The 25,103-nt window shown below is 42.8% G+C and overlaps 1 protein-coding gene across 2 annotated transcripts in view; it reads left to right on the top strand.

The window, feature by feature from the left end:
• virma (vir like m6A methyltransferase associated) overlaps positions 1–25,103 on the top strand; it is a 136,739-nt gene that overhangs the window by 41,818 nt on the left and 69,818 nt on the right. For both annotated transcript variants that reach the window (XM_063067165.1, XM_063067157.1), the window contains exons 6-10: positions 1,593–1,712; positions 4,815–5,060; positions 14,570–15,713; positions 17,354–17,830; positions 21,833–21,987. In XM_063067165.1, the coding sequence (XP_062923235.1) occupies positions 1,593–1,712; positions 4,815–5,060; positions 14,570–15,713; positions 17,354–17,830; positions 21,833–21,987 (2,142 nt within the window). The remainder of the gene's footprint in view (positions 1–1,592; positions 1,713–4,814; positions 5,061–14,569; positions 15,714–17,353; positions 17,831–21,832; positions 21,988–25,103) is intronic.

Genomic DNA, 25,103 nt, shown 5'->3' with positions numbered 1-25,103 from the left:
AGTGATTAGATATGCTGCATGCTGTGGTATTGAGGCACTCAGATTCAGATTTACTTAATCTGTACCTGATGAAGGGTCTTGGCCCGAATCGTCGACTGTACTCTTTTTCGTAGATGCTGCCTGGTCTGCTGAGTTCCTCCAGCATTTTGTGTGTGTTGCTTTGGACTTCCTTGTGTTTGTGTAAACAATATGTCTTTGGACTATGGGAGGGAACCGAAACACCCAGAGGAAATCCATGTCATTACGGTGAGAACGTACAGACCTCTTACTGGCAGCAGCGGGAATTGAACTTGGGTCACTGGTGATGTACCAATTCTTCTCTGAGCTAGGAATCGCTGGTGTCCTTAGTTCCTGTCAACCTGACCTCCAGGATCACTGACCTTCAACCATGGAGCGTTCCAACCTGGACTCTGAACACTGGCTCCTGCCCCTGACCTCCAACCTGGCTACACAAGTTGATAGTTGATAGTAGGGTGGTTCAGAAGGCATATGGCATGCTTTATTAGTCGACGCATTGAGTTGAAAAGTCAGGAAGTTATGCTGCAGCTTTATAAAATTCTAATTCGGCTGCGTCTGGAGCATTACAATACCATATGTCTTTGGAATGTGGGAGGAAACTGGAGCAGCTGGAGAAAACCCATGTGATTACAAGGAGAACACCCAAACTCCTGACTGAAACCAGGTTGCTGGTGCAGTAGTAGCGTTGGGCTAACTACCTTGCTGCTGTGTCACTTCTTAATATGCTTGTAGTACTCTCCTTGTGTGTGAAGTGGGAAGTACACAATTCAGCAGAAAGCTAAACTCCACTCATTGAACGTGGGTGTCAGGATATAGTATCCAAGCTCCAGGTACTTTATTAGGCAGCACTCACTTATACAACTCAATTAAGAGTAAAACTGAGAGAGAACCGGAAAAATACTGTAAGTGTTTAATGCAGCAAACAGAATAATGCAGAATGTTACACATTCAAAAAAATTTGGAATATATGAAGCTAGACTTGCATGTAAACTAGCCAAATATTATACACAACACGAGTAGACAAAGTTTCAAAGTATGCAGGAAGGTTAATATCATGGAGGTGTTCCTTAAATTACTAAGGCTGGTCAAACACTGACCATCATGTGCCGTGTTGTATTGACGTGGGCGATCAATAGGGAGCAGACTGGATGGACCAAATGGCCTAATTCTGCTCCTATATGTTTTTATCCATGACTGTTCTTGGCAAATTTTTCTACAGAATTGGTTTGCTATTGCCATTAGTGGTCAAACACTAATGAGAGGTAAACTTTTACATCATATTAACACCAAGTATTGCTCAGATAGCGTTCTCTCCTTTGTGAACTAAAACAACACATAGATGATGATATTAGTGGCGCAAACAGAAGAAGGAAAACACAGGATTATGTATATTTACTTCAGCCTGACTGAAAAACCCCACTAAAATCAAAATGGCTGCTCTCCTGATGAGTTCCAACTGAATTTCAAAATAAAAGTCATCAGGGCTATATTTCAAAAATAAAAGCCTGAACAATGTATAATATTTAATATGCATTGATTATTTTTTTTCTTTTTTCTTTTCTATTTTCTTTTAGATTGGGATAAGGAGGATCAATACAATGAAAATCCCCCAAGACCACAGCCAAGGGGACCACGAACACCTCCAGGTCCCCCTCCACCCGATGATGATGAAGAAGAAGCATTACCTCAGACTGGTAAAGCAAAATAATTCCGTACCGGTACTAAAATTCAAGTCCCAATCCAAGATGTGCTGCCATAAAGCGTTGCTAATTTCCTTTGAGAAAATATATTATCTAAGAAAAGATGTGCTGGCATTGGTGAGAACCCAGATGAGGTTCATGAGAATGATTCCAGGAATGAAAGGGTTAACTTATGAGGAGTATACGATGGGTCTGGGCCTGTACTTGCTGGAGTTTAGAAGAATAAGGGGAGATCTCATTGAATATTAAAAGGCCTTGATAGGGTGGATGTAGAGGTGATATTTTCAAGAGTGGGAGCGTCTAGGACCAGAAGGCACAGCCTCAGAAAAGAGGGACGTCCATTTACATAGAAACATAAAAAACATACAGTACAATACTGGCCCTTTGGCCCACAAAGCTGTGCCGAACATGCCCTTACCTTAGAACTACCTAGGCTTACCCATAGTCCTCTATTTTTCTAAGCTCCATGTATCCATCCAGGAGTCTCTTAAAAGACCCTATTGTTTCCGCTTCTACCACCGCTGCCGCCGGCAGCTGATTGCACACACTCACCACTCTCTGTGTAAAAAAAAAACTTAACCCCTGACATCTCCTTGTACCTGCTTCCAAGCACCTTAAAACTATACCCTCTCATGCTAGCCATGTCAGCCCTGGGAAAAAGCCTCTGACTATCCACACGATCAATGCCTCTCATCATCTTGTACACCTCCATCAGGTCACCTCTCATTCTCTGTTACTCCAAGGAGAAAAGGCTGAATTCACTCAACCTATTCTCATAAGGCATGCTCCCCAGTCCAGGCAACATCCACAAAGCAATGTCCCCTTGGATCCCTTGCCTCCTTACTTTCTCAATAAGCCTTGCATGGGGTACCTTATCAAATGCCTTGCTAAAAGCCATATACACTACATCCACTGCTCTATCTTCATCAATGTGGCAAGTACCCCATGACGGGAATAAAGAACCAGAAGAAATAGAAAACACTTTGGAGTCCAGTATTGCTATTAACTAATAATATTTATTAGTAACTATGCAATACAGTAATATAAATGTAGATAAATCAAACAGGTTAGCAATGATTATATATATAAGTAAGTATATCAGTAAGTGTGGAAATATATGTATGAAAAACCAAGCCTCTCCAAGTCTAGGGGTAAAAAGATACAGTCTTACGATGATGAGCAAAGTTCAGTTCAGTTCAGTTCGCAGTATCAAGCTGAGTAGTGATGGAGAGAGAGAGAGGGAGAGATTTGAGTCTTCAGGTGAGCTGACACCGTCAGTCTTCTTGTTGTCCTCCGATATCCTTTAAAAGTCACCAACTGTGACCACAACAAAGGGGACCAGTTTTCTGTGGTGAAGCTAACACCCAGGCAAGGGTGGACACATGGACAACTCCCCACCGGTCACTGCAGGAGCCAGTGATGGATCCAAAAACCCACTTTTTCTGCGGGCACAGCAAAGCTCATTCAGTGTCCAAAACATGTGTCTGAGGTCCATCATTTGACCTTCTATTTTATCTTCCTGTGCTGAGCATCAACTGTCACTCATTCAAATAACTCCTCCTTCCTCTCTCTGTGTAAGAAATGCACAAGCAGGCGAAGTATTAACACGCTGCCGAAAAAATCATAACATTGGTTGTCCATCAAATAACCGCCCTCGGTTACCATAGCAACTTACGAGCTGCTCGGTGCCATCTCTCTCCCCAACTCAGCAGAAATCCAGAAGTTTCTTCCAGTGCCTTAAAGTGACAGTCCAACAATTAGTCTTCGTCTCTTTCTCTCTTCAAAACAAGATATCGATGTTAAATAACTCTGTCTCTATTTTCAAAAGCACAGTTCATAGGGGTAATCGAGCATAGTTCATAGGGGTAATTCAGGACCCCGTCACAAATGTGTTTAGTCACATCCTCAAAAAATTCAATCAGGCTCGTAAGGCACAAGCTGCCTTTGACAAAGCCATGCTGACTATTCCTAATCATATTATGCGTCTCCAAATGTTCAGAAATCCTGCCTCTCAGGATCTTCTCCATCAACTTACTAACCACTGAAGTAAGACTCACTAGTCTTTAATTTCCTGGGCTATCTCTACTCCCTCCCTTGAATAAGGGAACAACATCTGCAACCCTCCAATCCTCCGAAACCTCTCTCGTCCCCATTGGTGATGCAAAGATCATTGCCAGAGGGTCAGCAATCTCCTCCCTTGATTCCCACAGTAGCCTGGGGTATATCCCGAACAGTCCCGGTGATTTGTCCAACTTGATGCTTTCCAAAAGCTCCAGCACATCCTTAATATCTACATGTTGAAGTTTTTCAGTCTGCTGCAAGTCATCCCTACAATCGCCAAGATCCTTTTCTGTAGTGAATACTGAAGCAAAGTACTCATTAAGTACCTCTGCCATCTCCTCCGGTTCCATACTCACTTTTCCACTGTCACACTTGATTGGTCCTATTACTATCTCCAAAATGCTCTCCCACTGAGAGACCTGACACCTGACTAGTGGAGGAAAATGGGGTAGAGGCAAAAAATCAGTCATAATCCTATGATCAGTGGAACAGGGTTTGAAGGGGTCCAAAACTCCATCTCCTATTTCTGTTTCTTATGTTGTCACCTGTAGACATACTTAAAGGGAATGGTTTGTGCAACAGAAAGTAATTTGTTTTATTCTCAGAGAGCACAAAATGATGAATAATATCCAGGGTTTTCATTGTTCAATAACTATTCTTAGAGAAAGCTTATTCACTCGGAATCATTGAGACCCAACTAGAGGTTGTGGGCTAAGGGTGAAAGATCAAATATTTAAGAGGAACCTAAGGGGAAACTTCACTCAGAGGGTGGAGTGAGCTGCCAGTGGAAGTGGCGGATGTGGGTTTGATTTCAACATTTACATTGGTACATAGACAGGAGGGGTGTTGAGAGCTCTGGTCCAGGTGTGGGTCAGTGAGTCTAGGCAAAATAGCAGTATGGTACAGACTATTTGGGCCGGAGGGCGTTTCTGTGCTGTAGTGTTATATGACTATAATAATGTTGTTATTGATGTTATATGCACTATTGAAATTAAGATCAAAGTTTAAGGTAATCGATCTAATTTATTGTTTCAGAAAGTGCGGATAAAGTGGATGAAAGTGAGCCCAGAGAGGATTACTTTGAACCCATTTCTCCGGATCGTTCGTCCAATCAGCAAGAGGCGCAGTTTTCTGATGGTGAGGAAGAGGTAGAACCGCCAGAGGAGGAAGATGAAGAGGAGGAGGAGGAAGATGCAGCAGCAGAGGGAGAGGAAGAAGATGAGCGTACTGTGGAGAGTGCTGAAGAAGAAGAGGATGTAGAGGAAGAAGCGGAAGTTGATGGTACGTGAATTCTTCATTTTAAAATAACAAGTTCCACATTCAAAAGGAAAAACTGGCTATGTTATCGAGAATTAAAGTCAGCATCTGAGTAAATTGAAGAAAATGAGGGAAACTGAGGTGCGGTACCTGATTTGTCAGCTAGCTATGAAAGCATTGGAACTGCAAAAATAACAGTCTGATTTGTATCTCAGCTTTAGCTCATCACCCGTACTGGGGCATAGGTCGTTGACAGCAGCTCAGCGAGTCCTCTGTCCTGGGCTGAAAGTTAATCGGCCCTGTGGCTTCCGCTTTCACTGCACAGCATCATACGTCTTCAGGGTGAACATCTTTCCTCTCCCAGGGATGAGGTCTTTGGAGCTTCTCTTGGCATGTCTGTAGCTCTGGGTTTTTACGGAATGGGGTTGCTAGCCGCATGCCCAACCCTCCTCCTTTCACAGCCGAGCTCTCCATGACAGAGTTGTACCTCAGCTTTACGGTGAATAAATTCATAAACCTTTTGCAGTTCATACTAAACTGCAGAGATCACAATTTTATAAACATGGTTCCTTGAATATGCTGTACTTACTATTAAAAGGCCAGTCCAAGGTCCTGCCAGGGATGGTGGTAGAGGCAGAATCATTTGGGACATTTATTTTATTTAGAAATATAGCGTGGAATAGGCTCTTCCGGCCCAATGACCCACATTTCTCAGCAACACCTCCTCCCCACCTTACCCCTGCCCCATTAAACCCTGGCCTAATCACAGGACAATTTACAGTTTACGAAACCGGTATGTCTTTGGACTGTGGGAGGAAACCCACGTGCACGCGGGAAGGAACGTACAAACTAGCTTACAGAGGACGATGGAATTCAACTCTGAACTCCAGTGCCTTGAGCTATGATAGCATCGTGCTATCATATCTAAGAGTTTCTTAGATAGGCACGTGAATGCTAGAAAAATGGAGGGCTATGTAGAAGAGGTGCTTAGATTGATCTTATAATAGTTCGGCACAACATTGTGGGCCAAAAGACCTGCATTGTCCTATAATGTTCTATGTTCTAAAGCAGAGTTTCCCAAACATTTTTATGCCATAAACCGCTACCATTAAACTGAGGTGTCCACGGACCCCAGGATGGGAACCCCTGTTCTAAAGGATAACTTGAAAACTATAATCTGACATTATTTCCTCCACCCCGTTTTCATTTGTCCACTCTCATGAGATACTGTGGAAGTTGCTGCTTAGCTCTCCCCAGCCCAGAGATTTCTTTATTGTACAAACTTGAGTTCAAAGGTCAGGAAGTTAAGTTGCAGCTTTGTATAACTGGGCTGCATCAGGGGTATTGCATACGGTCTAGTCACCGCATTATAAGAAGAACATAGAGGCTTTGGAGAGGGTGCAGAAGAGGCTTACCAGGATGCTGCCTGGTTTAGAGAGCATGTTAAAAGACAGAAAGATGTTAGTTAAAAGCAAGGTTAAATAAATAGGATGGGAATCTATATTGGGAATTTTTAAAAAATGTCAAAGAAGCTTGTGTTCTGTGTTGTTCTGCCAAGCATTGTGAGCATATTAGTCTGGCACTGGAATATGTGGCGACACTTGCAGGCTGTCCCCAGCACAAACTTGGGAGTGCTGGTTGTGAACGTATACAACATGTTTCACAATACTTTTGATAAATAAATCTAATTCTGAAAATTTTATGTTGTATTTTGCATTACATATCGGACTACCCAATTGTTCTAACATTATCAGTTCTCCCATCTGAACATCTGCAAGTACATATCCCTCTGTACCTACAAAGTGGTGTCCACTGCCAGTCTGTTAAATTTAAACAATCTTCCTCAAAAGATAATTTTTATCTTTTTTGAAAGATAAAAAAAGATTTTGGTCAGCTTTTTTTGAAGTACACTCCTAGACAGGAATTCACCACCTAAAACTGTGAGAGATGCAGATTTGGTTGGCACTTTTAAACACCAGTTCAAAATCTATTTATTTAACCTTGTTTTGAACTAACATCTTTGTGCCATTTCATCTTTGCAGGTTATCCTGTGACTAGTGGTGTGCCACAGGGATCTGTGCTGGGTCCATTGTTATTTGTCAACTATATCAATGATCTGGATGATAATGTGGTAAATTGGATCAGCAAATTTGCTGATGATACAAAGATTGGAGGTGTAGTGGACAGTGAGGAAGGTTTTCAAAGCTTGCAGAGGGATTTGGACCAGCTGGAAAAATAGGCTGAAAAATGGCGGATGGAGTTTAATACAGACAAATGTGAGGTATTGCACTTTGGAAGGACAAACCAAGGTAGAACATACAAGGTAAATGGTAGGGCATTAAGGAGTGCAGTAGAACAGAGGGATCTGGGAATACAGATACAAAGTTCCCTAAAAGTGGCGTCACAGGTAGATAGGGTCGTAAAGAGAGCTTTTGGTACATTGGCCTTTATAAATCAAAGTATTGAGTGTAAGAGTTGGAATGTTATGGTGAGGTTGTATAAGGCATTGGAGTATTGTGTACAGTTTTGGTCACCAAATTACAGGAAGGATATTGATAAGATTGAAAGAGCGCAGAGAAGGTTTACAAGGATGTTGCTGGGACTTGAGAAAGTGAGTTACAGAGAAAGGTTGGATAGGTTAGGACTTTATTCCCTGGAGCATAGAAGAATGAGGGGAGATTTGATATGATTATGATTATGAGGACACACAGTCCTCTTTTATTGTCATTTAGTAATGCATGCATTAGGAAATGATAAAATGTTTTTCCAGAATGATATCACAAAAACACGACAAACCGACTTAAAAACAAACAAAAATCACATAATTGTAATATATAGTTACAACAGTGCAAAACAATACCGTAATTTGATAAGAACAGACCATAGCACAGTAAAAGTCTCAAAGTCTCTCGAAAAGTCCCATCATCTCACGCAGACGGTAAACCTCCAGTGCCGCCAACTTGTCGGTGCAACATTCTGGAAGCATCCGACCATAGTCCGACTCCAAGTCCATTCAAAAAACTCCGAGCCTCCTACCCACCTCTTTGATGCCGAGCGCTTCGGCCCCAGCCCCGGCAACAGAGGATACGCAAAGCTGAAGATTTGGGGCCTTTGTCTCCGGAGATTCTCGATTGCACAGTAGCAGCGGCAGCGAAGCAGGCATTTCAGAGGTTACTCCAGATGTTCCTCTGCGCTTCTCACGGCTGTCCCCCATCAAATCCGGATTGTGCACAGCCCCCTAGTTAACACATATTGATATCAATTTGGGATGGCCGTGCGCGCTGCGTCGCGACGCCATCTTCTCCTCCCTCCTGGTATAGATACAGTGATGTAGATAGGGGTATATAAAATGATTATGGGTATAGATAGAGTGAATGCAAGCAGGCTTTTTCCACTGAGGCTAGGGGAGAAATAAAACCAGAGGACATGGGTTAAGGGTGAAGGTGGAAAAGTTTAAAGGGACCATTGGGGGGGGGGGCTTCTTCACACAGAGAGTGGTGGGAGTGTGGAATGAGCTGCCAGATGAAGTGGTAAATGTGGGCTCACTTTTAACATTTAAGAAAAACTTGGACAGGTACATAGATGAGAGGTGTATGGAGGGATATGGTCCAGGTGCAGGTCAGTGGGACTAGGCAGAAAATGGTTTGGCACAGCCAAGAAGGGCCAAAAGGCCTGTTTCTGTGCTGTAGTTTTTCTATGGTTCAAGGCTGTACAATGGGTAGTGAAAACTGCCTATTGCATCACCAGCACCGGCCTTCCCGCCATCAAAGACATACTGAATGGTGAAAGGCTTCGATAGAGTGGATGTGGAGAGGATGCTTCCAATGGTGGGAGAGTCTAAGATCAGAGGACACAGCCTCAAAACAGAGAGGCATACTTTAGAATGGAGATGAGGTGAAGGCTGTGGAGGCCAAGTCTTTACCTATGTTTAAGGCAGGGATTATCAGATTCTCGATTGGTCAGCACATGAAAGGATTGGAACTGAGAGGAAACTTGGATCAGCCATGATGAAATAGCGGAGCAAACACGATGGGCCAAATGGATTAATTCTGCTGCTATATCTTATGGTCTTATATATACAGAAAGGTGCTGGAAAAGGGCCAATAACATTATGAAGGATCCCACCTATCCTGCTTATGGACTGTTTGTTTCACTCCCATCAGGGACCTCAACGCTCAAAAACAGTTACTTTCCCTAAGCAGTGAGTCTGATCAACACCTCCACCCACTAACTCACCCCTCCACACCCCCAACCACCGCTACTTTATCATTTCCTATCAGAGTCACCTTATGTACAGACGTTTATATGCCTAGCGTCACTTTATGGACATGCATTCAATCTGCTTATGTATATGAACTTATGTGTTTATATTTATGGGTTTTATTATTATTACTGTGTTCTTTAGTGGGCATGTGGCCAAGTGGTTAAGGCATTGGACTAGTGACCTGAAGGTCATGAGTTCGAGCCCCAGCCGAGGGAACGTGTTGTGTCCTTGAGCAAGGCACTTAACCACACATTGCTCTGCGACAACACTGGTGCCAAGCTGTATGGGTCCTAATGCCCTTCCCTTGGACAACATCGGTGTCATGGAGAGGGGACACTTGCAGCATGGGCAACTGCTGGTCTTCCATGCAACCTTGCCCAGACCTGCGCCCTGGAGAGTGAAGACTTTCCAGGCGCAGATCCATGATCTCGCAAGACTAACAGATACCTTTCAATGTGTTCTTTATCCTATTTTTTTTTTGTGCTGCATCGGATCTGGAGTAACAATTATTTCATTCTGCTTCTGCATACTGGAAATGACATTAAATAATCTTGAATTTTGAATATAGGAGAAAGTTTTTTTTCCCAAAGAATTTTTGATGAGTAAGAGCTGTTATCACAACACAATTTCTTAACTGTGGACACATAATATATTGAAATGAAGGGGTTTATAGCTAAATGCAGAGGAGATTAATTAAAAAGTAACCTTGATGTTGAACTTGAATTCAAAATCTCAAGCTCCAGGTGTGCAAATCTCTGGATCACAGTAGCAATACACTCAAATTGAGCTCACAGCAGTTGAAACTTAAATGAAAGTTTCATGGGAGTGAAATTGCGGGCGGCATGGGAGCGTAGCAGTTAGTGTAATGCTATTACAGTGCCAGTGATCCAAGTTCAATTCCATCATTGTCTGAAAGGAGTTTTTACATTCTCCCCATAACTGCATGGGATTTGTCTGTGTGCTCCCACATCCCAAAGGAATGTGGGTTGGTTGGTTAATTGGTCGCATGGGTGTAATTGGGTGCTTGACTCATTGGGCCGGAAGAGCCTGTTACTGTGCTGTATCTCACAAAACAAAAAGGGCCTCAGCAATCCGGGACATGCCTCTTCTCATTGCTACTGTCAAGGAGGTGGTACAGGAGCCTGAAGACACACACTTAACGTTTTGAATAGCTTTTTCCCCTCTTCTATCAAATTTCTGAATGGACAATGAAAGTATGGATGCCACATCATTATTTTTGCTCTCTTTTCCACTACTTATTAATTTTATACATATGTCTTTATTGTAATTTGTATATTTCATGAATTGCACTGTACTGGACAAAGTATTCCACTGGAATTGACAAAGTTTTCTGTGACAGGCTGCGTTGCCTACTTGGTGTCTGGGTTTGGGACATTTTATCTGACCTGCAGAGGAATTTATAGTGGAAGGGGAAAGATCCAGTTGTCGTGGCCCATGTAGGTATCAACAACATAGGTAGAATGAAGAAACGGGTTCTTCAGAAGGAATTTGAGCAGCTGGGGACTAAATTAAAAAAGCAGAACCAAAATGGTGGTAATCTCTGGATTACTACCTGAGCCACGTGCAGATTGGCACAGGGTCAAGAAGATTAGAGAGTGGATCAAGGATTGGTCTGGGAGAAGAGGGCTTAAATTCATGGGAAACTGGCACCAGTATTGGGGAAGGAGGGAGCTGTTCCATTGGGACAGCCTCCACCTGAACTGTGATGGGACATCGATCCCGGTGAATCGCGTAGCTAGAGCTGTGGAGAGGGCTTTAAGGTAAATAGCAGGCGGGTTCACCAGATTAGAGAACATAGAACATAGAATAGTACAGCACAGTACAGGCCCTTCGGCCCACAATGTTGTGCTGACTCTCAAACCCTGCCTCCCATATAAGCCCCCACCTTAAATTCCTCCATATACCTGTCTAGTAGTCTCTTAAACTTCTCTAGTGTATCTGCCTCCACCACTGACTCAGAAGTATGGATGAAGTGCAAGAGAAAAGTATGGATAAAGATAAAGTAAAAACAAAAGTTAAAAACGGGAAAAGTAAAGGCGGGGTGCAGAAAAGTCAAGTGCAAAAGAGACAAAGGTTACTAGATTTTAAAAGCATAATAAGTGTAAAGGCAGTTTATCTGAATGCGCATTGTATTCGCAACAAGGTCTTGTGACACAAATCAATATAAAAGGGTATAATTTAGTGGCTGTTACTGAGATGTGGTTCGTAAACACAAAATACACTGCAGATGCTGGGCTCAAAGCAACACTCACAACACAATGGAGGAACTCAGCAGGTCGGGCAGCATCCATAGAAACAATCAGTCAATGTTTTGGGCTAGAACCTGACGTAGTCCTGACGAAGGGTTCCGGCCCGAAACGTTGACTGATCGTTTCCACAGATGCTGCCCAACCTGCTGAGTTCCTCCAGCGTGTTGTGAGTGTTGCTGAGATGTGGTTGCAGGGTGGAGAGGATTGGGAATTAAATAGCCAAGGATATCAGGTAATACAGAAGGATAAGCAACAGGTTAAGGGAGGTCGGGTAGCGCTCTTAGTTAAAGATGAGTTCGGGGTGATAGAGACGATAGAAGATCTAAGGAGCAGAATGTTGAATCCATCTGGGTAGAGGTTAGGAATAGTAAAGGGAAAGAAATCACAGGTGAGAGTTGTCTATAAGCCACTGAATAATAACATTACAGTGGCACAGGCAATAAACAGAAATATCTGAGGCATGTAAGAATGGAGCAGCAATTATCATGGGGGACCTTAACTTGCACATAGATTGGGTGAATCAAGTTGGTCAAGCCAGTCTTGAGGAGGATTTCATAGAATGCATACGTGTTAGCTTTCTTGAATGGCTTGTTACTGAACCTGCAAAGGACTGTGCTATCTTGGATCTGATCCTGTGCAATGAGACAGGTAAAATTAGCAACCTTGTAGTTAGGGATCCCCTTGGAAAGAGTGATATCAGTATGACTGAGTTTCTCTTACAAATGGAAGGTGCAATAGTTTGATCTAAAGCTAGTGTTCTATGATTAAACAGGGGATACTACACGGAATGAGGGAAGAGTTGGATAGGGTAGACTGAGAACACAGGCTATATGTTGGGACAGTTGAGGAACAGTGGAGGACTTTCAAAGAAATTTTTCACGGTTCTCAACAAAAGTATATTCCAGTTAAAAGGTAGGACAGTAAGGGTGGTTGAACCAGCCATGGATAACTATGGAAATAAAGGAAAGTATCAAATTAAAAGCTCGTACGTACAAAGCCGTCAAGAGTAGTGGGAAACTGGAAGATTGGGAAAACTTTAAAAAGCAACAAAGAGCCACTAAGCAAGCAATAAAGAAAGGGAAGGTAGATGATGAAACTAAACTAGCATAAAATATAAAAATAGATAGTAAAAGTTTTTATAATTATATAAAGCAGAAAAGGGTGGCTAAAGTGAACGTGGGTCCTTGGAGGATGAGAAGGGAGAATTGATATTGGGTAATTAGGAAATGGCCAAGTCTTTGATTGACTATTTTGTGTTGATCTTCATGGTGGAGGACATGTCTAACATGCTGAAGAGAGATGATAGGGATGTAATGGGAGGTGAGGACCTTGATACAATAGCTATCACTAAAGAGGTAGTGCTGAGCAAATTTGTGGGCCTAAAGATAGACAAGTCCCTGGTCCTGATGGAATGCATCCCTAGGTACTGAAAGACATATCAGAAGATATAGTAGAAATTTGGTGATGATTTATCAAAACTCTCTGGACTCTGGGCAAGTCATGGCAAATTGGAAGAAGGCGAATGTCACGCCACTGTTCAAAAAAGGATGTAGGCAAAAGGCAAGTAACTACAGGCCAGTTAGTTTAATATCTGTAGTTGGGAAAATACTTGAAGCCATCATTAAAGAAGAAATAGCGAGGCATCTGGAAAGAAATGGATCCATCACACAGATGTAGCATGAATTCAGCAAAGGCGGGTCCTGTTTGACAAACTTACTGGAGTTCTTTGAGGATATAACGAGCATGGTGGATAGAGGGGAATAGTTGGACGTTATTTACTTAGAATTCCAGAAGGGGTTCAATAAGGTGCCACATAAAAGACTTACCCCTAAGATAAGGATGCATAGAGTTGTGGGTGATGTATTAGCATGGATAGAGGATTGGTTAACCAATAGAAAGCACAAAGTTGGGATACATGGAACAATCTGGAAGAGGGGACGAAGTGTAGTGTAGGTATCTAAGTTTGCTGATGACATTAAATTGAATGGAAAAGCAAATTGTCCAGAAGATACAGAGTGTCTGCTGGGAGATATAGATAGGTTAGGTGAGTGGGCAAGGATCTGGCAGATGGAGTACAATGTTGGTAAATGCAAGGTCATCCACTTTGGTAGGAAAAATGAATTATTAGTTTATTATTTAAATTGTTAAGGATTGTAGCATACTGCTGTGCAGAAGGACTTGGGAGTGCGTGTGCATGAATCACAAAAGGTTGGTTTGCAGATGCAGCAAGCAATCAAGAAGGCAAATGGGATACTGGCCTTCATTGCTCGGGGGATTGAATTTAATAGCGGGGGTTATGCTGCAACTGTACAGAGTAATGGTGAGGCTGCATCTGGAGTACTGCGTATGGTTCTGGTCTCTTACTTGAGGAAGGATATACTGGCTTTGGAGGTGGTGCAGCAGAGGTTCACCAGATTGACTCCAAAGATAAGGGGTGTTAGACTATGAGGAGAGATTGAGTCACCTGGGACTATACTTGCTGGAATTCAGAAGAATGAGAGGAGATCTTATAGAAATATATAAAATTAAGAAAGAGATAGTTAAGATAGAGGCATGAAAGTTGTTTCCACTGGTAGGTGAGACTAGAACTAGGGGAACGTAGCCTTAAGATTCAGAGGAGTAAATTTAGGATGGAGATGAGGAAGAACTGCTTTTCCCAAAGAGTCATAAATCTGTGGAATTCTCTGCCAATGAAGCGGTGGAGGCTACTTCAGTAAATATATTTAGGACAAGGTAGGACAGATTTTTGCATAGTAGGGTAATGAAGTGTTATGGGGAAAAGGCAGGTAGGTGGAGATGAGTCCATGGCCAGATCATTCATGATCTTATTGAATGGCAGAGCAGGCTTGATGGGCTAGATGGCCGACTCCTGCTGCTATTTCTTATGTTCTTGTGTACTGCTGCTTCAAAATAACAAATTTCATGGCATATGTCAGTTATGATAAACCTGATTCTGATTCTGAAAAATGGTGTAATATTTTCTGATTTTTATCTTGTAGAAGATGACGGATATGAACAAATATCCAGTGATGAAGATGGAATTGCAGATCTGGAACGTGAAAATTATAAACTGGGTTTTGACCTTGACTATTCTGTCGAAGACTTGACGTCTGTGCCTCCCTTGGCGTATGACTCATATGACCGAGAGATAGGACCTCTTTTGTACTTTAATCCTCCCTATAGGACTAAATATGAGAATGAAGTGGTTAGATTAAAGGAACTTGATCTAGAGAAGGCAAGTATGGGGAATATAGATGCTGCAATTAAATTAAAGGAGCTTCTTGAACTCTACAAAGATGATAGAGGTGCCAAATGGGTAATGGCGTTGGAAGAGATACCGAGTTTACTGGTTAAAGGTTTGAGTTATATTCAGATATTTGAAAGTGACCAGGACTATCTCAAACAACTTGTAGACTGTACTATGGATGCTTTAAGCCTTCCCACAGCTGTAACACAGCCCATAGCTTTGAACGTAAGGCAGCTTAAGGCTGGGACAAAACTTGTTTCATCTTTAGCTGAATGCGGTTCTGAAGGAGTTTCGGCCCTTTCAGAGGCAGGTATTATTGATAGGCTCTTTGTTCTGCTGTTTGCAGAACACATGTCATCTTCGTTGAAACTAAACACACTCAAAGCTTTGGACAGTGTCATTAGTATTACAGAAGGCATGGAAGAATTCTTGAATCCCAAGGTATGCGAACAAGGAAAGAGTGGATATCAAAGACTAATGGAGCTAATTTTGACTGACCAGACCGTGAGAGTTGTGACTGCTGGCAGTGCTATCATTCAGAAATGCCATTTCTACGAAATATTATCAGATCTCGAAAAGACGGCAGCCCACCTTGCAGAGAGTACTCCTGTCCCATCAAATATAAACGAGGCTGACCATGATATTGGACGAGAAAAAGTGAGTAAAGACAATGACGAAGGGGATCTTGAGACTCCCACAGATTTGGACCATTTGTTGGAAGCTTCCAATATCAGCGAGGTGGAAATGGAAAAACTTGTAAGCATTCTTGACGAACTTCTGCACTTATTGGAGGCTGCGCCTTACTCTATGATACAACCACCCGTTAAGTCATTTCCAACAGCAGCTCGAATCACAGGTCCTCCAGAAAGGGATGATCCTGCACCTGCTTTGTTTAGGTGAGTCTGTGAATATGTATTTTGATTTTATTGTGTCATTTCTTAATGCATGCATTACTAAGTGACAACAAAAGAGGACTGTGTGTCTTCATAATCTAATTTAATCAGTCATTATTCAGGATAATTGCCTTTGAGAAGAGAATGGTGAAATATCTGTTTGCACTACCTTAATTCACCAGCTGTCTGTAAGGAGTTTGTATGTTCTCCCCGTGACTGTATGGGTTTCCTCTTGGTGCTCCGGTTTCCTCCCACATTCCAAAGACGTATGGGTTAGGATTAGTAAGTTGTGGGCATCTTGTATTGGTGCTGGAAGTGTGGTGTCCCCAGTACAATCTTCACTGATTTGATTTGATGAAAACGACACGTCACAGTACCTTAGCATTTAGCACATTGCTTTACAGTGCCAGCTATAAGATTGGGGTTCAATTTTCGTCTTTGTTTGGAGTTTGTACTTTCTCCCGTGACCGTGTTGGTTTCCTTTGGATGCTCCAATATTCAAATAAATCAAATTTAGGGATTTTTAAAAAAGGTCGGGTGGTCAGGGTCAAATGTGGATGTTGTGTCCAAGCTCTCTAGATATGTACGCCAAGACTGTATGATGTGGAGAGCAAGCAGGCTTTCCCTCTCCACGTATCTGTTGAATTCAAAGGAATGGCGGAGACTGATACAGTTTGACACCAGTGGCATTGCAGAGGTTGCCAGTCAGCATTGAACTCAACTTAGGAATCCCTTAGGGACTGTAGTTCTGGATTTTTCCTTGGGGTTTACTTCCGAAGTCTTCCCCATGGGTAGCAGCGGAGGTTTGAGGTCAGAGTTTTCCTTCTCTTTGATGAGCTGCCACCCAAGGATGAGGAATCTCATCTGCCTGAAGCTACTGGTTTTAAGGTGCCAGTAACTTGCCTTTGCCCTTTATTTATTTATTGATTGATTGAGATGCTGCACGGAACAGGCCCTTCTGAGTGGCGCTGCCCAGCAACTCCCAATTTAACCCTAACCTAATCATGGGACATTTTACGGTGACCATATTCCCCTTGTGGCTAAAGGGATCACGGGGTATGGAGAAAAGGCAGGTACAGGGTTCTGAGTTGAATGATCAGCCATGATCATACTGAATGGCGGTGCAGGCTCGAAAGGCCGAATGGCCTACTCCTGCACCTATTTTCTATGTTTTTATGTTTCTCTGTTTCCTCTCACATTCCAAAGATGTACAGGTTAGTAGGTTAATTAGTCACAAGGGTGTAATTGGGTGGCATAGGCTCATTGGGAGGGAAGAGATTGTTACTGTGCTGTACCACTAAATACATAAAATCAAAAACACATCAATGAGTCTTCCATATTCATTGACAATTGAACAGATCACTGAAAGATGGATAAGAGTGGTGAATTTGTGGAATTCATTGCCACAGGCAGCTGTGGAGGCCAAGTCATTGGGCTGAGGTTGATTAGTCAGGGCATGAAAGGCTACAGAGAGAATTCAGGAGACTAGGGCTGAGAGGGAAAATGGATCAGCCATGACAAAATGGCAGAGCAGACTTGATGGGCAAAATGGCCTAATTCTGCTCCCATATCTTATGGTCTTATAATTATTTCAAGGTTTAGAAATTTGGAGTATTTTGTTTATTCATTTGTTTTTCTTTTAGGTATCTCAACAGCTGTCGTTTTCTGGAATCGCTCACCCTGCTTCTGTCTATTCCTGCAACCAATGCTCACCCTGGCTTACTGCAATCCATTAAAGAATTTATTAAGTTCCTCATTCAGATACAGAATGGCCTTTTATTCCTCAGTGCAGAGTGTGAAGTAACCAATCTGCTGATCAATGCCTTGGCTCAGATATCTGATCAAGATCAAGATGACAGCGGCAATGATGATGCCTTGGCCATCTGGCTCTTGTACTCATTACAGGCATTACAGTATGTTTCTGAACTGTTTGACTATCTGAATCGAGGCTTGACAACTGAGGAATCTGACCGTGCGGACGTATTGGGAACTCTTCATAGCCTCTACCTCATTACTTTCAATCCGATTGGAAGAAGTGCTGTGTCTCACGTTCTACACCTGGACAAAAATCTTTCCAGTCTCATTACTCTAATGGAATACTATTCCAAAGAACTCTTGGGGTAAGGCATCTTTTTCAATGAATCATTACGTTGTTCTCTGTACCATCAATGAATGCTTTTAATGCTTTTTGCAGGTACTTTTTTCTGTAGTTCCTTTTTTCTTCTTCTTAAGCCCATCTCCTGTACAGGGGCTGACAGCTAACAGCAGCTCACCAGTGTTCTCTATCCAATATCAAGATGTCCCCTGGTGTAGCCCATCTTCAGAGAACCTTCCTCTCTCAGGTATGAGTTATTTGGAGCTTCTGTTGCCATTTCTGTAGTATGGGGTTGCTAGCCCCATGCCCAACCCCGCCCCCCCCTTCCCTTTGCAGCCGAGCTTGTGACTGTCCATGGCGAGTTAGTTTCTTTTTTAGGTCTATAATAATGTTTAAATTATTTCTCATTCAACACACACAAACTGCTGGAAAAACTCAGCAGGTTAGACAGCATCTATGGCCCTTCATCAGGATTGGAAAGGAAGAGGACAGAAGCCAGAATAGGAAGATGGGGGCTGAGGGTGGAGGGGGAGTAGAAAGGGGTGATAGTGAAACCAGGTGAGGGGTAAAAACCCAGAGTTACAGAAATGCCAACAGAAGCTCCAAAGAACTCATCCCAGAGTGAGGAAGGATCTTTGATGGGCTACACCCTGAAAGACTGGCCCAGGAGAGAGGACTCTGGGGTGAGCTTCTTTCAGTGGCCTATGCCTCAGTAAAGGTGATGAGCTTAAGAAGAGGTATGGTTGCCAAATTTGTGTTCTTTTAATTTCCTGTCCTACGCAGTTTGGCCTATTGAGCAGGAAGCCTGTTTTACAAGGCTAAAGCTGAGAAGATGGGGAGGATTTGTTATGGAGAACCACATTTGATTGGGTGGTGAATGGGAAGGGGGTGCTGAAAGGGTTACAGTGGAGCTCAAAGGGTGGTGGGAGGTGAAAGCAGGTCATCATAAGCTCACTGAATAGCATTTATCTGCTCCACCATTCTATCATGTCTGGGATCAAAGCACGTCACAGAATAGTTTTTGTTTTATAATCCTGCTCAAGCGCTCAGGATGACTTCCGCCAGATTTAAATAATCTCCTTCAAAGAGTAATTGGCAAGTCAGCCTTTTTGAACTACGCTTCACCCAGGGAGAGAGACTCATTCCACCGAGATGCAACACAGAGCGTCATAGGAAGTCACTCCTGCCTGTGGCCAGCAAACTTTACAGCTCCTTCCTTGGAGGGTCAGACGCCCTGTGCCAATAGGCTGGTCCTGGACTTATTTCCTGGCATAATTTACATATTGATATTTAACTATTTATGGTTTTATTACTATTTAATTATTTATGGTGCAACTGTAACGAAAACCAATTTCCCCTGGGATCAATAAAGTATGACTATGATATGTGGAATGCTCTGCCCCAGAAGGCAGTGGAGGCCAAGTCTCCGGATGTTTTCAAGAAAGAGATGGATAGAGCTCTTAAAGATAGCGGAATCAAAGGTTATGGGGATAAGGCAGGAACTGGATACTGATTGTAGATGATCAGCCATGATCACAGTGAATGACAATGCTGGCTTGAAGAGCCGAATGGCCTACTCCTGCACCTATTGTCTATAAACTGTGGAACTCAATACCTAAAAGTATAAGGGATGCAGAATCAGTTGACACTTTTAAACACTAACTTAAAACCTATTTATTTAACTTTGCTTTTAACCAGCATCTTTCTTTCCATTTCATCTTTTTTGTCTTTTATTTTCATGTTTATTTTAAATTTTTATTTTATTTTCATGTTTGCACTTTATCCCATTGTAAAGCACTTTAAAATACATTGTATGGAAAGTGCTCTATAACTAAGCTATTATTTTTGTTTATTTTTCCTGTCAACCCCATTCTCCTGTCCTCTCCATATCCCCTCATGCCCTTACTAATCTAGAATCTATCAACCTCTGCATTAAGTACACCCAATGACTTGGCCCGCACAGCCATCTGTGGCAAGGAATTCCACAGATTCACCACCCCCTGACTAAAAATATTCCTCCGCATCTCTGTTCTAGTGGAACATCCTTAAGAATGATAGATTTTTGAGAAAACATAAATCAGCCATGATCAAATGCCAGAGCAGACTCCATGGGCTAGATGTCCTATTTCTGTTCTTAGGTCTTAAGCCACATTATCCCTAACTTTTGGAATTCCTGATTTTCCTCTGACTTCTTGCCACCTACTCATTTTTCTCCCTTGATATTCTGTCTAGGTAGCCTCCAACCTGATGACATGAATATTGAATTCTCCTTTTGGTAATTTTTTTCCCTCCCCCTTCCCTCTTCTATTCCCTGTTGTGGCTTCTTACCTCTTTTCCTAACCTGCATATCACCTCCCACAGGTGCCCCTCTTTCCCTTTCTCCCATGGTCCACACTCCACTCCTGTCAGATTCCTCCTTCTTCAGACCTTTACCTTTTCTACTTATCACCTCCCAGCTTCGTAGTTCATCCCCCTCCTCCACCCATCCATCTTCCCCCTCATCTGGCTTCACCTATCACAATTTACCTAGTCCTCCTTCACGTACCCATTGCAGTTTGCCTATCGCCACAATAGGTCAACAGCAGGCACAATCTCAATGGCTCTTCACACAGCCTTAGACTACCTGGACAATGCAAACAGCCTATGTTGAACCAGGGTGCTGTTCATCGACTACAGCTCAGCACTTAACACCATCATTCCCACAATCCTGATTGATAAGTTACAGAACCTGGGCCCCTGTACATCCCTCTGCAATTGGATCCTCGACTTCCTAACCAGAAGACCACAGTCTGTGCGGATTGGTGATAATGTATCCTCCTCGCTGACGATCAACACTGGTGCACCTCAGGGGTGTGTGTTGAGCTCACAGCACTACTCTCTCTATACCCATGACTGTGTGGCTAGGCATTGCTCAAATACCATCAATAAATTTGCTGATGATACAACCATTGTTGGTAGAATCCCAGACGGAGACAAGGCTCAGGAGCGAGGTATGCCAACTAGTGGAGTGGTGCCGCAGCAACAACCTGGCACTTAACGGCGGTAAGACGAAAGGGCTGATTGTGGACTTCAGAATGGGTAAGACAAAGGAACACATACCATTCCTCAGAGGGATCAGAAGCGGAAAGAATGAGCAGATTCAAGTTCCTGGGTATCAAGGTCTCTGAGGATCTAACCTGGTCCCAACATATCGAAGTAGTTATAAAGAATGCAAGACAGAGACTATACTTCATTAAGAGTTTGAGGAGCTTTGGTATGTCAGCAAAAACACTCAAAAACTTCTACAGAGGTACCATGGAGAGCATTCTGACAGGCTGCATCACTGTCTGGTATGGATGGGCTACTGCACAGGACCGAAAGAAGCTGCAGAGGGTCATAAATTTAATCGGCTCCATCTTGGGTACTAGCCTACAAAGTACCCAGGACATCTTCGGGGAATTGTGTCTTAGAAAGGCAGCGTACATTATTAAGGACCTCCAGCACCCAGGGCATGCCCTTTTTTCACTGTTACCATCAGGTAGGAGGTACAGAAGCCTGAAGGCACACACTCAACGATTCAGGAACAGCTTCTTCCCCTCTGCCATCCGATTCCTAAATGGACATTGAACCCGTGAACACTACCTCATTTTTTAAATAAGTACTATTTCTGTTTTTGCACCATTTTAAAAATCTATTCATTATACATATACTGTAATTTATTTATTTATTATTATTTATTATTTCTTCATCTGTATTATGTATTGCATTGAACTGTTGCTGCTAGGTTAACAAATTTCAGGACACTTGCCAGTGATGATAAACCCGATTCTGATTCTACCCCCACCTTCTTGTTCTGGTATCATCCCCCTTCCTTTCCAGTGCTGATGAAGGGTCTCAGCCTAAAATATTGATTATTTATTTCCACAGATGCTGCCTGACCTGCTGAGTTCCTCCAGCATTTTAGTGCGTGTTTGCTCTGGATTTTCAGTATCTGCAGAACCTCTTGTGATTAAGATAAATGATACATTCCATTTATTTCAAATTCCAGGGACACAAAGTCCAGAAAATCTGTTGCATGCAATTATGCATGCATGCTTATCTTGCTAACGGTGCAGTCTATCCACGATGGACAAATGTTGGAACAGCATTCTGCTGGACTTCTGAGACTCTGCAAAGCTGACGACACCAACCCCAAACTACAGGGTAAGGTCATGTTAACATGGAATGATTAAATGTGGGTTCATCCTTTATTTATGATGCTGTCAAAGTACTTAGCTCATATAGAGATATTAGGTGAATACAGGGAAGTCACTTATCTCCCAAATATTTAAGTACAAGTTGTGCTTAACATTCATAAGGGGATTAAAGCAGATTCAATATTTTTTAAGATTGTTCAAGATTGCTTAGTGTTGTTTCCTGTACACAAGTGTAAAAGAGAATGAAATAATTGTTACCTTGGATCCGATGCAGCTCTAAAAATCACAATAAGATTAAAAAAACGCAGTAATAATTAAAAAGAACTCAATATATATGAATAAATAGACACATGGATGGGAGGATTATGAAGGACTATGGTCAGGGTGCAGGTCAGTGGGACTAGGCAATTTAAATGGTTCAGCACAGACAAAATGGGTTGAAGGGTCCGTTTCTGTGCTGTACTTTTCTGTGCTTCTCAATGACCCGATATATACATAAAATAGCTTGAGAATATGTCTATAAAGTGATGGTAGGTACAGGAGTGTCTGTACATAAGGTGACTGACAGGAAATGGTAAAGTAGTGGTGGTTGGCGATATAGAGGGTTGGGTTAGTGGGTGGAGGTGTTGATCAGCCTTACTGCTTGGGGAAAGTAACTGTTTTTGAGACTGGTGGTCCTGACGTGAATGTTAAGTAGCCTCCTCCTTGATGGAAGTGGGACAAATAGTCCATGAGCAGGGTGGGTGGGATCCTTCATGATGTTACTGGCCCTTTTCCGGCACCTTTCGGTCTATATCTCCTTGGTGGCGGGTAGGCTGGTGCCGGTGATGCATTGGGCAGTTTTGACTACCCATTGTAGAGTCTTCCTGTCCACCACAGTGCAGTTTCTGTACAACAACGTGTTAGGATGCTCTCTACTACACATTAGTAGATTGTTGTGAGTATAAACGTGTATATTCCAGCTTTTTTCACCCCCCCCCAGAAAGAAGAAATTCTAAAATCCACAACTCAAAAAACAGTTATATGTACTGCATCCAAGTATAAATATTTAATTTAAAAATTTGTAATATACTTGGAAATTTAAAATTCAACTTGCAGTATATAAAATACATTACAGAAATTCTTCAATAGCTGATAAATGACCAAATTAGCAAATTAGCTGCTAAGTTAGCTAATGACCCCCAAGCCGTCAGACTGATCAACATCTCCATCTGTTAACCCACCCCACCACAGCTACATCACCGAGTGCCACTTCATATAGATCTTCTTCTTAGAAGCCCATCAGGAACGATGATGATGTCAGTGATGACTCTGATGAACTGGGAAGTGCAGATGTGCCGGCAGCTCAGGCACATTACAGCCATTGGAGGGTCAGGTCGTCTCTCCTTGTGGTCCTGGCACTTTTGATCAAGGTCTTTCAACCGCTGCTCTTCGAATGTGCTGGTGCCAGGCACCAGACATTGCAGACTTTCGCCAAGGCCTCCCAACCAGTCACAGGAATATTGCATGCCTTCAAGGACGCTTTCACACAGTCTTTATAGTGCTTTGTCGAGCCTCCCTGCTTTTTGATGCCTTGTACCAGCTCAGAAAAGAATGCCATCTTTGGAAGGTGGTTGTCTTTCATCCAGACCACATGTCCAACCCATTGAAATTGAGCCTTCATGACCAGTGTCTCTTTGCCAAAGCCCTCAGCCCTTTGTAACACTTCTGTGGTGGAGACTCTATCTCACCACGTGATCTTGTGAAGGCATTGCAGGTGGAACTGGTCAAGCATCTTGAAGTGACTGCGATATAGGGTCCATGTTTCACAGCCATACAGCTGAGACGTCAGGGCGACTGCTATGTAGACTACTATCTTGGTCTTCTGCTGGATGCCACATTCTCCCCACACATGTCCATTGCCTGCCAAAGGATGCCCCAGCTTTTGCAAGTCCAAGACCTCTCGATCTAGACTGCAGGAGGAGGTGAGGCAGCTTCTCAGGTAGGTGAAGGCATCAACATTGTTGAGCTGAGTGCCTTAAATCTCAATTTGTGGTTCCACAGGGTTGATGTGGGGTGCGGGCTGAAGTAGAACTTCTGTCTTCTGTAGGCTGATGGTTAGGCTGAATTTTCTTGCTGCCACAGCGAGGTCCTGCAGATCCCTTTCACTGTGTGCTACAAGAGTGCAGTCACCTGCAAAGTGGAAGTCTGGTACTATTGCTTCCAGCACTTTGGTCTTGGCTTTGAGGTGTTGCAGATCAAAAAAGCGTCCATCAGACCTGCAGCGAATTGTTATTCCTGCATCAGTCTGTGAGAGAGCACAGAACAGCATCGTGGCAAACAGCAGACTGAGCAAAGTAGGCACGAGGACATAGCCCTGCTTGACACTGTTAGTTACTGGGCAGGAATCGGAGGTGCAGCCATTTCGATGATCCTGGCCTTCAGGCTGTTGTGGAATGACCTGACAATGCTGTACCTCCTGTATCCAATAAAGTGGCCACCGAGTGTATGTTTGTGGGCTTCTGCTGCTGTAACCCATCCACTTCAAGGTTCAACATGTATGTATTCAGAGATGCTCTTCTGAGCACCACTATTGTAACATTTGGTTATTTGTGTTACTATCACCTTCTTGTCAGCTTGATCCAGTCTGGCCGTTCTCTACTAACCTCTCTCATTAACAAGGCGTTTTCGTGCACAGAACTGCCGCTCTCTGGATGTTTTTTCTCGTTTCTCACACTATTCTTTGTAAGTTCTGGAGACTTGTGTGAAAATCCCAGGCGATCAGTTTCTGAGATACTCAAACCACGCTGTCTGGCACCAACAATCATTCCATGGTCAAAGTCACTTAGATCTTGTTGATGTTTGCTCTGAACTACAGCTGAACCTTTTGACCAAGTCTGTATGTTTTTATGTATAGAGTTGCTGCCACATGATTGGCTGATTAGATATTTGCAATAGCAAGCAGTGTACCCAATACAGTGGCCACTGAGTATACGTTGTGTTTTATAGGGTTGCTTTTATGTTTATATTGAATTTATGTTTCTTCAATTGTGTTCTTTATGCTTATTCTTGTTCTTTCTACTGCACCGGATCTGGGGTAATAATCATTTTTTTCTCCTTTATACTCCTGTACTGAAGAATGAA

The sequence above is a fragment of the Mobula hypostoma genome, chromosome 1 (assembly GCF_963921235.1).
Source record: "Mobula hypostoma chromosome 1, sMobHyp1.1, whole genome shotgun sequence".
NCBI classification, from domain to species: Eukaryota; Metazoa; Chordata; class Chondrichthyes; order Myliobatiformes; family Myliobatidae; genus Mobula; species Mobula hypostoma.
Note: the sequence above shows the minus strand (reverse complement) of the source record. Positions and strands in the feature narration are given on the sequence as shown.